This window comes from Sminthopsis crassicaudata, chromosome 2 (assembly GCF_048593235.1).
Source record: "Sminthopsis crassicaudata isolate SCR6 chromosome 2, ASM4859323v1, whole genome shotgun sequence".
In the NCBI taxonomy this organism is placed as follows: domain Eukaryota; kingdom Metazoa; phylum Chordata; class Mammalia; order Dasyuromorphia; family Dasyuridae; genus Sminthopsis; species Sminthopsis crassicaudata.
This window is the reverse complement of record NC_133618.1, coordinates 498,609,086-498,625,389: the sequence shown is the minus strand read 5'-3', so window position 1 is coordinate 498,625,389 and position 16,304 is coordinate 498,609,086. Positions and strand designations below refer to the sequence as shown.

The window sequence follows — 16,304 nt, the reverse complement described above, 5'->3', positions numbered from 1 at the left end:
ACGGCACCCACACATCCACAGGAAGGGGGAGTGCCCTGCTGTCCCAGGCATAGGTGAGACAGTGAGGCTCAAGAAACATCCAGGCAGATGGAACACTTTGGGGGTGGGGAATCCAGAGCAACAACATCCCCTACTACTTGGGCAACAAAACCACATGGACAGCAGATGGTTTGACTTCCAACTGAGCAAGGCTGTGTTCTTATATATATGTATGTATATATATATATATATATGTATATATATATATATATACACACACACATATATATTATATATATATATATATGTATGTATGTATTTCTAAATATTTATAGAAGTTCTGAGTGGGTGGGAGAGATACCACAGAGGGGGCATTTTTTGAGCACAGGTTTTCATTAATGTCACACCTGGATATATGTCAGCTCACAACTATGACAGACCAAGTCATGAAGTTTGGGAGGGTAGTCACCATCAGTCACAGAACAGCAGTAAGAAGGGTAGGGACAGGGTGTCACCGAGGAGTAGGTTATAGGTCGAAGGGGGGTCTAGGACTCTCCGGACGGGATGGACTTGCCTGACCCGCTCGGCTGGCAGTTGAAGAGAGAAAAGGAGGGGAAGAAAACTGATAAGGCAGGAAAACCATTGATGTGACCAAACCTTTTCCCACCCCACCATTTGCAGCAGCTGTGTAGTACAGAAAGGGAACTGGATTGCAAAGGAGAAAGGAGAGGAAGCATTGGGATGGAGGGGAAGGGGCACCCAGAATGAAAGAATCTGGGCTTTGGCAGGGATGTGGGAGGGGAGGCTAGTTGGATTCCACCCTCCCCACCAAAGAGCAACATTTCCTCACACATACATACACTCTCCACCTCACACTCACTGCACCCAAGGTGCCACATCCGAAGCTCTAATCACATGCTCTGCCTCCTACACCTCCCACAGGCCCAGACCTAACCCTGCTTGCCCTGAAGGAGCCCAGAGAGCTCTTAGAATCCATCCCTGTTTAAAACAGCTCCATAATTTCTACCACCCAGCCAGCATCTGCCTGGAAGTGGGGATTTAAAGCTTGGAAAACATTGGGTGAAGAGGGGTAAGTCTAAAGATGAGGCTCCAGGGGCAGGTGGCTGAGGATGCATGTGTCAGCATGACAACCTCCTTGGTGGGGTCAGAGAACCTAACGGTTCCTCCTTTAGTGTGATCATGCAATGGGTGCCAGTGGCCTACAGGCCTCAAGGTTATAAGTCTAAGAGGGGAGGCTCAGCCGGTCGGGGGGCAGCAGGTCGCGTAGGTGAGGCCGGGCCCTTCCTGCTGGGGAGAAGCAGAGTTAAGAGTCAGTGGGGCACAGGTATGTAGGAGAGGTTATTGGTGTTCTGAGCTGTTCTGTTTCAGGCTGGGCACTGCCCAGAAGCCTGGGTTCAGACATCTGGACGCAGCCAGGAAAATTCCCCGACCAGGCCATTAGGCAGAGCCCACAAGCTCAGGTTACTGCTGGTAATCCCCAGGCAGAGTTCTGATTGTCCTGTGGCAGCCTGAAAAGCTGTATTTGTCCCTGGGGTACACACCGTACCATCAAAGGGCTGAGAAAGCTGCCCTCAGTTTGGTAGCATGTGCCCGGTTAAGCGCTGGCGGAAGAGCTACCAGTCTGTTGGAGCAAGACACAAAATAAGTCCAAGTGCACTGGACTATGGGTATGAGAAGCTCTATAAGACTAGCCACAGCTAGGGGAGAATAATCATCTTGTTCAGGGTCAAGGCTGGGATTGGGGAACACAGCTGGTACAACTAACAGACCAGCATGCTATCCACAAGAGGGTAAACCTGAGCAAGGGGGCACAGAGCCTCTAGCGATTCATACCATGAGTCTCACCCCTACCATGTTTTGTCTGGGTCATAATTAGATTAATGTGAATCCCAGAGGTAGCCTCCAAGGAACCAGGAGAACGGCATTGGGATAGCTGGGCTGCTAGTCATGCGTCTGTATCAACCTCCTGGCCTTTTAATCACCCCCCTCCCCCCCAGCTATGGCTGTCTTCCTGAGGCACTGCTCATGCTTAACTGGATGGGAACCGAGAATATGTGCTAGAAATGCTCTAGAGCCCAGGCTGGTCGCAGGTTTTCAGGCACTTTGCTGTTCTAGATCCAAGGAGAGGTACGTCTCCATCTCAGAGCCAAGCCCCAGAGAACCACGCTTTCCCCCAGAAGATAGCCTCCAACAACCTTTCAGCCACTGGGACTGGCCCCAACCACACACTCCCACACTGGCCTCTGACACAGGCCTGACAAGCTATCCCTGAGCTCACAGCTTACGCTCACAGCTTCCCAGAAGCCTCCACTTGCCTCAGCTAAGGGAGCGCCTGCCTGCCCTGCCTTCCCCGGGCATGGCACCAGAGCTTGAGACTAGAAAGTGGGCAAACAGCTGAGAAAGGTGAGAGTGAGTCAGAGGTGATGAGGTGCCGCCTGCAGAGGGCCAGGAGGGCACAAAGAGGAGGAGATCTGGAGCTGGAGGAGGGAGGAGCGAGGAGCCCGGCCCTCTGTGGCTGCCCCCTCCTGAGGCGGGGAGCTGGCCAGAGTCAGGGGCCAAGGGGGGGACACACTGATTCATGCAGCGCAGGCTGGGGAGACCAGCACCTACCGTGGCAGGTGTCCTCAGGGGTCACTGATAGTGATTCTGAAAGACAACACGAAATCAACAGGGCAGTTCACGTTGATCAGTGCAAGGGGCCAGGCCGGACTGTTGGCAGGGGGAGACACACGCGCCAACACACGTGCACACACATGCACCAGGCCCGCATGCTCACACAGACGCCCACGGGAGCGCCAGGTCCTCCCCCCAGCCTCCCTTGGCTCTCACTGGCCTGCGCGTGCAGCAGGGGCCCGGGACATGCACCCACCGGGCAGAGCCTCAGGAGCCCTCGCTGGGGCCCACCACAACAAAGAAGCTTGCCCTTCCGGCACACACAGAGCATGTGCAATCGCTCCACAGGCGTGCTCACAGAGGGCCGGCACCCCAAGCCACAGCCCGGGGCCTGAGCCCTTACAGAGCTCCCCAGAAGCACACCTTTTGTTCCCCAGGGCTGCCTCCTGGGCAATCAGGGCACGGGCAGGGGAACTACTCTCCATCATAAACATGTCCAGCTCCAGGCTCCCTGGCCAGAGGCTGCTAAGTTACAGGCTCAGACTTCTGAAAGGGGCCTTTCTGGAGGGTCCAGACCTGGCTAGACACCTGTATAAGGGGGTACTCTCCCAGAGGACAATGGGAAACAGACCTGCTCCAGATCCTGAAGGAGTGTAAATCTGCACTCACTCCTCCCCGCGGGCACCCTTTGCTCTGGAGGCTAGTTTTTTCACGGCCCCCCCCACATCCCCTGCTTATTTCTGTCTCTGTCTTTGTCTAATCAGGGCTTCCCCAACCTCATTCTCGGAGCCCTGACTAGCAATGTTTTGCATGGGAGGAAACTTGTCCCTAGCACAGTATGAAGTTCCTAGAATGCTGAAGGTCTGGTTTCTAATGGGGTAGGAGCTGGGGAGAGGGGAAGGAGGGAGAACTAGATACAGCTTCCAAGGGGCAGAAAGTGGGTTCCAGGACACTGAGGGTTTTCTATACTACAGAAGGACTGGTCTCTGCGGGTGAACAGGAGAAATACATCTCCTGTATGTGGCTGTCAGTGTCCTCTAAATTTCTTTTAATTTTTTTTCTATTTTTTAAAATTAAATTTTGCTTTTTAATTTGTGAAGACAAAGCTCTAATAGCTTACCACTCCTCTTTGTTCCATCATCCTGCTTCTTTCTCTCCTCATAATCCTTTAAGGCCTACTTCACATCCTACCTCTTTGAAGACTTTCCTTCAGCTGCCTCAAATCTCTCTTTTCTCTAAATTCCTATAGTACTTCTGGTCCGGACCATACTGTTAGCTCTTAATTGACCTCTCAGTGTTAAATACGTCTAAGCCACATTGTGAGCTATTTGAGAGCAGGGACTGTGGTCAAAACCCAATTCACTCTTGGCGCATAAGGGAAACAACAACCTGGCCGCAACACTGCCCTGAGGCCTGCTCTGCAGCCCTTCTGACCGTAGGCAGCCTCACCCAACCTGTCCTTTGGTCTTCATGGGGCCAAAGAAAAAAATGACTCACTCTGACTTCGAATAAGCTTCATGGAACAGAAGGAAAAGTATTTAGATTTGGGATTGGGAGACCTGGATTTGAATTCCATCTCCATCACTCACTGGCTGGCCGTTTTAACCTCTCTTGGTCTCAATTTCCTCATCTATAAAATAAGGGGGTTGGCCTAGATAACTAATAATTATTATTGTTGTTAAATAATAATTATTAGCTCCTGAGCTCCTGGTGGGGCACAGACAAGCTACTGTTCTCCATCCAGCTTTCCAAACTATGGCTCAATGATGCTGATCTAATTTTGGTTCCTTACAGTGAAGAGAACCAAAAGCAATCAGACTGCAGCTCGATTTCGGGAGGACCTGCCTTAGGAAAAAGAGGTCTGAGATAGGGAGATGTAAAAGGATTCAGAGCCTCTTTCCCTGTGTATAGGACATGCTGGAGTAGGGGTAAGGAAAAGGAGTTGTCAGGATGCTCAGAGGCCTATCAGGAGGAGAACAAGCCGCGCATCCTGTTTCCCAGGCCTCCATATGAAAACACACTCTCGACATCCTCTCGTACACTCACACGTGTGCACTCCCACACAAGCATCACATACCTTCCCCACTGCACACAGCCATGGCCTTTGCTCTAGAGGACCCAAAAAGGCAGGCCGGGGGTTGGAACAGAGAGGGTCATGGGAACAGCTGATGAGCCTTAAGGGCACTAGGGGAGGGGGGTGGTGCAGGAGGGGAAGCGTCAGTAATGAGAGGGGCTTCCTTCCTGGTAGGGGATGGGGAAGCATTCCCTCAGCAGGCCGGACTTCAGACTGAAGTCACCCATTCGATACACAGGGAGGAGGCGGGAGCTTGTCAGGGTGCCTCAGAGGGCTGGAATGAAGATAGCCCTGATCCAAGGCAGGAAGCACAAGGCGGCCCTAAGGGCTCCCAGTGTCCCCCTCATCCACCGAGGAATGGGAATGGGCCCAGGTGCCAGGGTGTAAAGAACAGTGGGGGGCAGGAGGAGAGAAAGGCATGAGAAGATCAGCTTGCAGAGAAAAGAGAGAAGAACTGGGCAAAGGGAGGAGTGCAGAAATGAGTGGAGGTAGGCGAGGAAGTGCCATGCGCCCAAGACCCCAGAGCCACAGTCCACTGAGTTATCACATGGCCTGGTGGCCCTCAGGTTGCCACTGCTGGATGAAGGCATAGAACAGCCCTGACTGAGCCCTTGCCAGGAAGGCAACGCCCCTCCCCTTGCTTCTGGGCCCTTCTATTAGAGTAGTTAGAAATGAAGACAGAAAATTGAGAGTCCTCAGGAGGCCAGCAGCTTTCCTCCTCTAACTACATCTCCGTTCCCCAACCTGGACCCAGGATTCCTGAGTGCCTCCTTCCTGCCCACCGGAGAACTCTACTGCCTTCCTCAGATCCTGAAGGTGTGGAGGGGAGAGACCCAGCTGCTTACCTGCAAGCCCAACCTTCCCGTCCCCTGTGGGTGGAGCTGCTGCCCGGGGGGCGAAGGGCTCCCCCGTGCAGCAGGGTCACTGCTCCGCAGAGCTCTGCAAAGTCCCAGAAATGGAACTCTGCCCTCACTGTCCCGAACTCAGATAAGTGGGGGCCCAAGGCACGTTCCCTCCCCCGCTCACCTGGGAACCCCCGGGGGGGCGCGGTTGGGCCTCGACGGCACCTGAGGGGGTGGTCCGAAGGGGTCAGGGGAAGCCCCCGGCCGGGAGGGCACGGGGGGCGCTCCCCCCAGGGCGGACCCAGCAGGCGGAGGCCCAGGAGCAGGGCCCCGGGAGCCGGGCCGGGCTGGGGGCACGGCGGGGGCTCGCCTTTGTGGGGTGGGGCTGGACGTGGGCGACCTGCGGGAACGCACAGAAAGAAGGAAGGAGCAGGAAGGTGAATGACCACACTCCCGGAGCAAACGCGTCTCGGACTGGCCCCGTGGGGCCTCCGCTTGCCAGCCCCGCCTATGATTGTCCCCTTTCCCCGCCCCCTAACTCCCCACTCCCCCCCCACCCCCGTCCCGGGTCCAGCGTGAACCCGTGCCCTGGCTCCAGCAGGGAGCCTCCAAAGCCCGCCTCCCTCCAGCCCCGGGGTGGGTCGGGGTTCGGGGCGGCCGGACCCGCCCCTGGTACCTGCGTCCGGCCGGTACACTCTGCACCTGCAGCCAGGAGTCGTCCACGGGCGGGGGCATGGGCGTGCTGATGGTGGTGGTGTTGATGTCCCCGATGATGCCCAGGGCCTCCTTCAGGGCGTGGTACATGCGCAGCATCTCGTCCCTCCGCTGGGCCTGCTCAGCCGACTCCTCCATCAGAGTGTTCTGGTCCCCGCACGAGTACAGGTTGGCCAGCAGCTCCGAGTGGATGAAGTCCTTGGTCTGAAAGGGACAGGCACCCCCACGGGCCTGAGACTGGGCGGGGCTGGGAGCCCGGAGCCAGCCCTGCCCCTCAGGCACTCTCCCTGGTACCCTTCCTCATCTGTGCATGGAGAGGTTCGCTAGGTGGTCAGCAGGGGACCCCGGAGCGGCCAGGGAGGCCTGAAGTCATCCTCCCTCAGAGACTAGGGGCAGGCCCGGACTTAGGTCCTGGTGGGCAGAATTTGCCGACCCTTGTCCTTTTAAAGCAAAGCTGAGAAACGCTCCAGAAGACCACCGACACTGTTTTGAAATAGCTACTTGTATGAGCTACAGCGTCCCATGGAAACACAGACCTAGGTCCACAGGGCACTGACTGCTAAGGAACAGGGATCCCAGAGGAGGGGACACAAATGGGGGGGGTACTGGGGCATCATTTGACGATACAGTCTAAGGGCCTTCTCTTTCATGATTCCAGGACAAGAAGAGAGGAAATCTGAAGCCCCTCCCATCAGCATCTCTTGGAATGTATAGATATATATATGTAAAAAAACTAGCTGTGTGACCCTGGACGTGAATCAGTTTCCCCATCTGTAAAATGGGCTGGAGAAGGAAATGCAGACCACTCCAATATCCCTTGCCAAGAAAACCCCAAATGGAGTCACAGTTAGTCATGACTGAAATGACAACAATAACCCTCCTTAGACTGGAATCCCAGGATTTATAACTGACTTACATTGTTTATCATGAGATGCATGATAGTTTTGGGCATGAGGTCGCGGATGGTCTTGTTCACGATGGCCATGTAGGAATCTACCAGGTTGCGGATGGTCTCCACTTGTCTTTCTAACTGAGGATCCATGGAGTGCATGAAGTTGTCTGAGCCATTTTCTTCTGTCTCACTGGCCTGGGGAAAGATAGGGAAAGTCCATTATCCTAGAACAATCTGTCACAAACCCTGGCACTGTCCTCGGGGGGGTTATTTTAGAGAAGCTGAGGCTGCATCTATCTTTCAGCCCCATCTCATTCCCTCAGCAAGTGGGAGGATGGTATCTGGGCAAACCTCAAAGCTCAGCTTAAATTCCATCTCTCTCAGGAACTCCCCCCCCCCCATTTAATTTTTTATCTGATCTCATGGCACCTTGTAATCCTTGTATGAATTGATATTCTAAATTTTATCATACTCATCCCAATACATTTCTCATCATCCCTGCCAGATCTCTAACTCCATTGGGGTAAGAACCCCATCTTGTAAGAACTCTGTACCCCACCCATCCGCAGCCCCTAGCAGAGCTTTGTACCTATGTAATAAGAGCTATTTATCAAATGAAAGCACTTACTTTCTCTTTGTCCTGTGGAACCATCAGGAAGCAATGCCAAAGCCCACAATATCATCACACAGAGGAGAAGGAACAAAGAAACACAGCAAAGGGAAAGAGATTCAGTGGCCCAGGCAAGGAGAGTGGCAAATAACTAACTAGAGGCTAAAGGTCTAAAGAGGTTCTTAACTTGGGCTCCATGGACCTTCAAGGGATCTGGGGAGAAAGTTCAGGAAAGTCTAGGAACTTGGATGGGGGGAAAACCCTACATCTTCATTTTTACTAAACCTAAAATTGAAATTTAGCATTTTCCTCAATGATTTAAAAACATTATTCTGAGAAGAGGTCTGGATTTCACCATGCTGCCAATGAGGTCCATGAAACAAAAAAACAGAAAAGGATGGGAGGCTCACTGAGGGGGAAGAGTAGTGGGCCTAGGAGATGGACACTTGTCTGAGAAAATGCTAGAAATGCTAGTTCATGAGAGAAAATATAAAAAAACATCAGAATGGGACATATGTAGCTGTGAGAGAAGGGGGGAATTACATGAAACTGCTCCTAGATTAGGGGAAACAAAAAACAACTGTCTGGGAGAGAAAAGGTGTAACAAAAAAATAAAACTCAGGAAAGGGGAAGGTTGTAGAAAGATGACACTCTTTTTTTTCTCCAGAAAGGAACTGGCTGCTTTTCCTTGGCTCCCACCACTCCTACCCTGGGATTTCTGGGGCCACTAGGGATAGCTCTGTCACCTTGTAGGTCTCAGGTTTTGGCCAGGAAGTAAGAAGGGGACAGGAGGATAAAAAGGGGAGTCATCTCTTGATGTCTGAGTTTTTGAACAGGTGGGAACTCTCAGGACACTAAAGAGGCTTCTAGCCCAAAAGACAAAGGGCTAAGAACCTCCTAGCTAGGATCTCCCTTCTCGTATGACAGGATAGCACACTTGAAGTCCCTGACAGGCTACGATCAGGAGGCAGAGCCCTAATTCTTTTTTTCCCTGCCCACGATGCCTCCACTCACCCCAACTCGCTCTGGGTACACTCCAGCCCTCAGGAAGGATGCTTTCCAACTGTCCACTTCCTCCTGAGTTTCACAGGCCAGCTCCAGCTGTCGGTAATCCTTGTAGACATTTCTGTGGAATGATGCCCCAGGCAGACAGTGAGTAGAACAGACCCAGGCTTCCTAGCCCTCAGCCTGTTTTCTCTTCCTCTCCCTTTGCTGGGATCTAGATACCACCACTCTTATTCTCTGTTTTATCCAAAAGAGAAAACACACAGTATCTGGGTGTCCTTCAAGGCCCAAGGCCCAAGATGTTTCCTCTGTGAAGCCATCTACAATCCTTCCTATCCTATGGCAAGGATTTAGAAATGGAATGGATGCCCATCAATTGGAGAATGGCTGAGTAAGTTATGGTATATGAATGTAATGAAATTTTATTGTTCTTTACAAAATGAGGAGCAGTGCTTTTTTTTTTTTTTCTTGTGCAGCATGGTAAATGTTGCAGAACTGCACATGTTTAACCTATATTAGATTACTTGTTGGCTAGGGGAGGGGGGTGGAGGAAAGGGAGGGAGAAAAATTTGGAACACAAGGTTTTGCAATGTTCAAAACTATCTTTGTGGCTAAGAAATAGAGAAGTTGATCAGTGGAATAGGTTAGGTTCACAGAATAAAATCGTCAATGACTATACTAGGTTGCTATAGTCGTCTATATTAGCAATACTAGCTACTATACAACAATACTGGCAATTTAGTATTTGTCAAATCCAAAGATCCCAGCTTTTGGGATAAGAATTCACAATTTGACAAAAACTGCTGGGAAAATTGGAAACTAGTATGGCAAAAAGTAAGCATAGACCCACACCTAACACCGTATACCAAGATAAGGTTGAAATGGGTTCATGATCCAGCAGTGTTACTACTGGGCTTATATCCCAAAGAGATCTTAAAGGAGGGAAAGGGACCCACATGTCAAGAAACTGGAAACTGAGTAGATGTCCATCAATTGGAGAATGGCTGAATAAATTATGGTATATGAATGTTATAGAACATTATTGTTCTGTAAGAAATGACTAACAGGATGATTTCAGAGAGACCTGGAGGGACTTACATGAACTGATGCTAAGGAGATCATTATACAACAACATGACAACAACAATACTATACGACAATCAATTCTGATGAACGTGGCTCTCTTTAACAGTGAAATGATTCAAACCAGTATCACTTGTTCAGTGATGAAGAGAGCCACCTACACCCAGAGAGAGAATTGTGAGAACAGACTGTGGACCACAATATAACATTCTCACTCTCTCTGTTGTTATTTGCTTGCATTTTGTTTACCTTCTCAGTTTTTCTTTTTCTTCCTTCTTGATCTGATTTTTCTTGTGCAGCAAGTATTTTAACATATTTAACATGTATTGTACTACCTGCCAGCTGGGGGGGAGGGGGGAAGGAGGGAAAATTTGGAACAAAAGGTTTTGCAAAGGGCAATGTTGAAAAAATTACTTATCCATATGTTTTGTAAATAAAAAGCTTTGATTAAAAAAAAGAAGGGAAAAGGAAAAAAAATACTTGCATGTATTTTGAAAATAAGAAACTATTATAAAAAAATGCTAAGCAGGATGATTTCAGAAAATCCTGGGGATTTTTACATGAACTGATTGTGAAATGAGCAGAACCAAGAGAACATTGTACACAACTGACATTGTGCAATGACCAGCTATGATTGACTCAGCTCTTCTTAGCAATACAGTGATCCAAGACAATTAATAGGCTTGGGACAGAAAATGCCATCCACATTTAGAAAGAGAATTATAGAGCCTGGCTGTGGATCGAAGCAAAGTATTTTAACCTTATTGCCATTGTTTGCTTTTTTTTTTCTCGTGGTTTTTCCATTTTGTTCTGATTTTTCTTTCACCGCATGACTAATATGGAAATAAGTTTAAAATGATTGTACATGTATAACCTATCTCAAACTGCTTGCTGTCTTGGGGAGAGGAGAGGTTAAGGGAGGGAGAGAGAGAAAAAAAAAAATGGAACTCAAACTCTTGAAAAAATGAATGTTAAAAACTATCTTTACATGTAACTGGAAAAATAAGATACTATTGAAGTAAAAAATAATAATGAAAATTCAGAAAAGTCCTTTTTACTCTGTGAAACTGGGAATGATGTCTCAGTAGCACTGTGCATCTCCCATGCATTTATCATGTTCTGATTTGTATTCTATTCATTTGTGCTCCTTGAAGGGAAGATGTGGAGGGCTATTTTCTAGGCATCAGGAAGAGCAGTGCCTGGGGATACAGGATATTAGATACCTCTGTTCAGTGTTGAAGAGGGCAAAGATATGCTTGCTGGACATGAAGCCCTTTTCCACATCTCGGAGTTTCAAGTTGTCCACAGGAAGCATATATTTCTTCTCCTTCTCCTAAAGATGGAGGAGGAAATAGTAGAGAGTTAAGATAATGGAGGGTTAATCCCAAATTCATTCTGAAAGCTTCCCATGAGGGATCCTTTCCCTAATCCACTCAGTTCCTGGCTTTAAATTGAAGATTTTGCTTTGGTGGCTTTTGCATATCCCAAAGTGGGCACCAGAGGGCACCATATGCTCAGTTTCTTCAAGCTCACGCCAACCTGAGATGAGATTAGGGGGAGCTATTACCACAAGAGTGAAGTTGGGAGAGGGGGAAAGAGTGCATGGGAGGTGGGAGTTGATCCCAGGCCACCTTCTGGACTGCTTCCTCACATTCTATTTTGTGTAAGCTCCTTTCCCCCCTTGGCAGTGCCATTTTCTGAGAGAGGATCCCAGTGGGAAAAAAGGAGACTTGGGGGCTACATGGTTTCCTCTAGCCAAGCAGCACAATAAATAGCCCCAGTGGTGTCCGGCACTTCTTTGTTCTGAAGGCAGGGGCCACAGCCCCAGAGTCCCAGAAGCCAAGCTGTCCCTGTGACCCCTCGGCTATAGCCCATCTACATTAGGGCAGGAAGATGAGGAACTGCTAGGAATGGCATCCATAGCCCAGCCAGACACATAAGCAGCAACAGAGAGAGACCACTGTATCCAGCTCTCCCTAAGAGTGGCCAGAAGCCAGATACCGGCTTTCTAAGATCTACCCCAACTCCAAATGAGGAAGGGCTACTTGAGGAGGTCAGGATTCTCCTGAACTCTCCTCTTCTACTCCCTTCCATCATTTGGCCATCCCTCCAGCTCACCCTTCCCAGCTCTGGGCTATAGGACCTGGTTTAGATCAGCCCTCTGACTTCATTTCCTGAGTGCTGAGACAGGAAAGGGGAGGGGGGGAGAGCAGCCTGCCCCGGGGGCCCCCAGCTTCAAAGGGCTGGCTCAACCCCCAGCCCATGTGTTAGCAATCAGGAGGCTCTATGTCAGTGTGATATGTGTGTGTGTGTGTGTGTGTGTGTGTGTGTGTGTGTGTGTGTGCTGTGCATGAGGGTGCAAGAATGTGTGCGTGCAGGAGGAAGGGTCTGTAAACAAGTAGGTGTGCAAATTTGTGGTGGTGGGCATGGGGATTAGGGTATCACTGGGCTTGTGTGTGTGTCTGGGAGTCCTGGACATGTATATAGGGGAAAGTCTGGGAAGGAGTCCTGGGGACAGACTCAGGGGGCTGGGTATGGGGCCAGAGACCACCACCCCATCATGCACTAGGCACATGTACCATGTCCAGTACCCCCGTGGGCTGGGCTGTAGGTTTACAGATTCACATGTAGAGGCACTTGATGGAGGAAGCATATATGGGTTTCTGTGTGTTGGCGTATCTCAGCATGGATGCATTCACTGGGTAGGTTGGGGTATGTTACAAGTTTTAGGAAGTGAGGGAGGGCCTTTCAGAAGACCCAGGCCAATTCCCCAGAGGGTGCTGAAAAGACTTTCAAAGGTTCCTTTGCTTCAGCAGGAAGGTGGGTAGGAGGGGGAGGAGGAGATCACTGTCCCCCATGCCTCCATCCTTCCGCATTGATATGGTGACTGGTAACTGGAAGCTCTCCCTGTCTGGCTGGTTCCAACTCCCTCCTTCACTCCCGGGCCCCAGTGGCCAGTTCCTCCTCAATTTCACATAAAGCTTTCTTTATCCTGGGCAGGGCAGCCCCAAAGAGGAGAGAGTTGTGGGCTGCAAGGGGGGAGAGGAGGAGGAGGAGGAGGAGGAGGAGGAGGAGGAGGAGGAGGAGGAGGAGGAGGAGGAGGAGGAGGAAGAGAAAAGGGAGGAAGAAGAGGAAGAGAAGAAAGAGGAAGAAGAGGAAGAGGAGGAGGAGAAGGAAGAGAAGGAGGAGGAGGAGGAGAAGTAGGAGGAGGAGGGGGGGAAGGAGGAGGGGGGGTTGGAGAAGGAGGAGGGGGAGGGGGAGGGAGAGGAAGTGGGACACATGGCCCAGAGAACATCTGGAATCATTAGAAGGGGCAGGCTAGGGCTGCCGCCAGTCGGGATCCCCTCCATTTCTGGGCTTGGACACCAAGGTACAGAAACTGCCTCCCCCCCCCCCCCCCCCCCCAGCAACCTTATCCCTTCTGACTTCCTGTTCTCCCCAGCCCCTGGGCTCCCCTCCCGAAGGCCCCTCCTTCCCAAGCTCGAAGCTCGCCCCTGCCACGTCAAATGAGACAGAAGGGGAGCTGGGAGTGGAGGGGGGACGGCGGGGCGGGAGGCCCCTGCGGCTGGGGCGGGGAGAAAGGGGGCTCAAATCACAGAGACCCGGTTTCAGGGGGCGTCCGCACTCCGCAGGAGAACTGGACAGACTCGGCGGCAGCAGCAGCGGCAGCAGCAGCGTGCCCGCCGCACCAGAGCCAGGGAGGAGGGGAGAGGGGAGAAGGGACGCGGGGACCCCCGCCGCCCGCCCGTCGCCGCCCCGGCCGGATGCGCCCGCAGGACAGAAGGACACAGACTCCACTCCGTCTACCCAGTGTTTAGACTATCTGTTCAGGACTCCAATATTGTACAGTAGTCTGCACATTGGTTAGGCTGGGCTGGGCTACACACGGTGTCGCGCCCGCGGGCATGGAGGGGCACAGCGCGGAGAAGACCGGAGCCAGAACCGCCCTCCCACTCCTCTCCGGATGCCCGAGGCGCCCTGCCTCTTCTCCCCTGGACCAGGGAGGAGGGGCCCGAAGGGGAAGGCGCGGGCAGGGGGGGGGGGTGCTGGGTCGTCCGGGAGGGCAAGGGCTCCGCTTTGCAGGATGCTCCCCATGGGGAGACGCACAGGGGAGGGAGAGGGCATGCATGAGGAGCCAGAAGGCAAATGATGGAGCCCAGGGACATGTCCTGAGCTGGGGGGGGTGGGGGGGTGGAGAGCCTGCTTCCAGCTTCCAAGAGAGTGGTTAAGGTCTCTGAGAAAGGGCCAGCTCTGTGGAAGATTGCTGCTGGTCTTAAGGCTACCTAATTATGAGACAGTTTCTCCTCCTGTTACCCCCTTCCTACCCTCTCCTCCTCAAGAACCCCTACTTTTCTAGGGCAGAGTAGAAGGTGCTGACGGTGGAACCCCAGGGTAGGGGGTAATGAAGAATGAACCCCAACTACACTCAAATGGTCTCCTAGTCACCCACAAATGTACATCCACACTGCTCCAAGCATACCCTGACAGCATCAGACTCCCAACCATTCATCCCAAACCATCAGCAGTCTCAGCACGCTTCGGCCCCCAAACATTCAAGCACACTTGTATTCCCCCATTGCCCCGAACACATTCATATTTCCAAACACATGCTCGTGAACATTAGCACATTCACCCCCCAAAAAGCACACACACCCATTAGAGACTTAAGACTCTTGTGACTCCAAATACATGTGCACACCCTCACCAGAGAAATATACTCACGGATCGGACACACACCCAACACACATAGGACGCCCCAAAATGCACTCCCACCCCAACACCCCATCTTCTGTGCCTCTCAAGCATGTGCCCACGTCACGCGTGTAAGCGTACGTGCATGTGACACACAGAGCTGTCCAGCAGTGTTCCACATATTCACACCCAGGCTTTCAGTACCTCCTTCCCAGTCCCACACGGCCCCGGAGGCTTGGGGACATTGGGCTGTTGAGCTATTCCACAGTTGTAGACACTCAGACACACATGCTGGTGGGGCCCCCGCAGGGCCCGGGGCCCTGAGGTGCTTTTGCTGTGGTTACAGTGAGGGCTGACTCCTTCTAGCCCATAGCACCCCCATACTCTGAGACAGGGGTCTACAGCAATCCAGGGGTGCTTTCTCTGGTAGCAAGGTCTGAGGAAAAACACACACACACGCCCACCCCACCCCCCCAGCTCGGCCTGGTTATCCTGCCTCTGAATCCAGCCTTTTTAAAAGGGGGCTCTGGAGCTGAGTGGAGGCCCTGGCTGGGGAAAGAGGCCCAGACACCCCCTCCAGTCTGCCCTCCCAAGGAGGGGAGTTGGGAGGCCTCCCTGGGGTGACTGCCAGCTACTACCGCCCCACCCCAGAGGAAGAAATAGGGAAATAACACATCCTAGAATGAGTAGACTCAGGGCAGGGGGTCAAAGAAGGCAGAAACCAATGACAAGAGTTTAAGAGAAGCAGAGATCTAAAACCCTGCTTCTCTGCCATCTCTTGAGAATCTCCCCCCAACACCCCATCTTTCCCCACATGACGAAAAAGAGCCATTCCTCCCCCCATCCAAACTCCTCCCCGCTTCCTTGCCAGCTGAAGTTCATTACCATGAGTTTCCCCCCTTCCCCCATTCCCGGGACTCCTCCCGGTCACCTCTGGAATCCAGATGTTAGAGCCAAGCAGCCAAGCTCTTAAAGGAGCCCAAAGGCAAAAGCGGGGACATGGGAGATATGGGGAGAGATATGATCCCTCAGTGGGGTGGGGGCTTGTACAGGGCAGCTGGGGAAGTCTTGACAACTACCACCTTCCAAAGTGGAGGAGGCTGAGCCTCGTGGAGGTCCTTGACCACTGGGTGTGGGAGGGGGCTGGGGGGAAAGGGTTAACAAGGGTGCTGGGCTCATATGTGTCATGGGCCTATGGGGCCACAAAAGAGGAACGCCCTGAAGCTGGGAAAACAGGAAGGCAGCTGGGCTGGGGCAAAGAGTGGCACAGTGGTCCCTCTCCCCCAACATCTCCCTTCAGCCCCCCACATCAGAGAATGCCCTCTCCTGCCCCCTCCTTCTCTGCCAGCTTGAATGCTTTAAAGCCCAGCTCCAGCCCCTCCCCACCTCCAAGAAGCCTTCCCAGATTAGCTCCAGTCTAACGAGTTTTGTTCTCCCCCCCACTTGGCAGACACAGCCTCAGGCCTCACTACACAAGTTTCCAAGTGTTTTGTCAGTGTTTTCATGTTTCCAAGGTTTGCTGGATGTTCTTTTTCTAGGCCCTGCCCCTCAATTTCCCCCTAGGGGTTTTGGGGATGCGTGGAGGGGAAGTTTGCCCTGGAGTAAGACCCTTTCTTCTTGACACTCTGCTCTCCCCCAGAGCCCACATAAATGGTGTAAGGTTGAACCCTGGGCCTTGCTAACCATCGACACCCCTAAGGGTGGGCTGTCCCAGAGTCCCTTCCACAAGAAAGTCATTGGGCAGCGCCAGGGGCTGGGTGACACTGCCCGTGGTTTAGAT

The 16,304-nt window shown here is 52.0% G+C and overlaps 1 protein-coding gene across 15 annotated transcripts in view; it reads right to left on the bottom strand.

Annotated features, from left to right (window-relative positions):
• Window positions 1-234: 234 nt before the first annotated feature.
• DNM1 (dynamin 1) overlaps window positions 235-16,304 on the bottom strand; it is a 65,218-nt gene continuing 49,148 nt past the window's right edge. For 2 of the 15 annotated variants that reach the window (XM_074293779.1, XM_074293785.1), the window contains exons 16-22: window positions 11,056-11,165; window positions 8,760-8,871; window positions 7,764-7,775; window positions 7,160-7,330; window positions 6,206-6,447; window positions 5,714-5,929; window positions 387-566 (exon numbers count right to left, since the gene is read on the bottom strand). In XM_074293779.1, the coding sequence (XP_074149880.1) occupies window positions 506-566; window positions 5,714-5,929; window positions 6,206-6,447; window positions 7,160-7,330; window positions 7,764-7,775; window positions 8,760-8,871; window positions 11,056-11,165 (924 nt within the window). In that variant the 3' untranslated portion in view covers window positions 387-505. Of the gene's footprint in view, window positions 567-1,081; window positions 1,288-2,610; window positions 2,647-5,612; window positions 5,615-5,713; window positions 5,930-6,205; window positions 6,448-7,159; window positions 7,331-7,763; window positions 7,776-8,744; window positions 8,872-11,055; window positions 11,166-16,304 lie in introns of those variants that run through there. The other 13 variants (XM_074293776.1, XM_074293780.1, XR_012486872.1 and 10 more) reach the window with 11 other exon arrangements.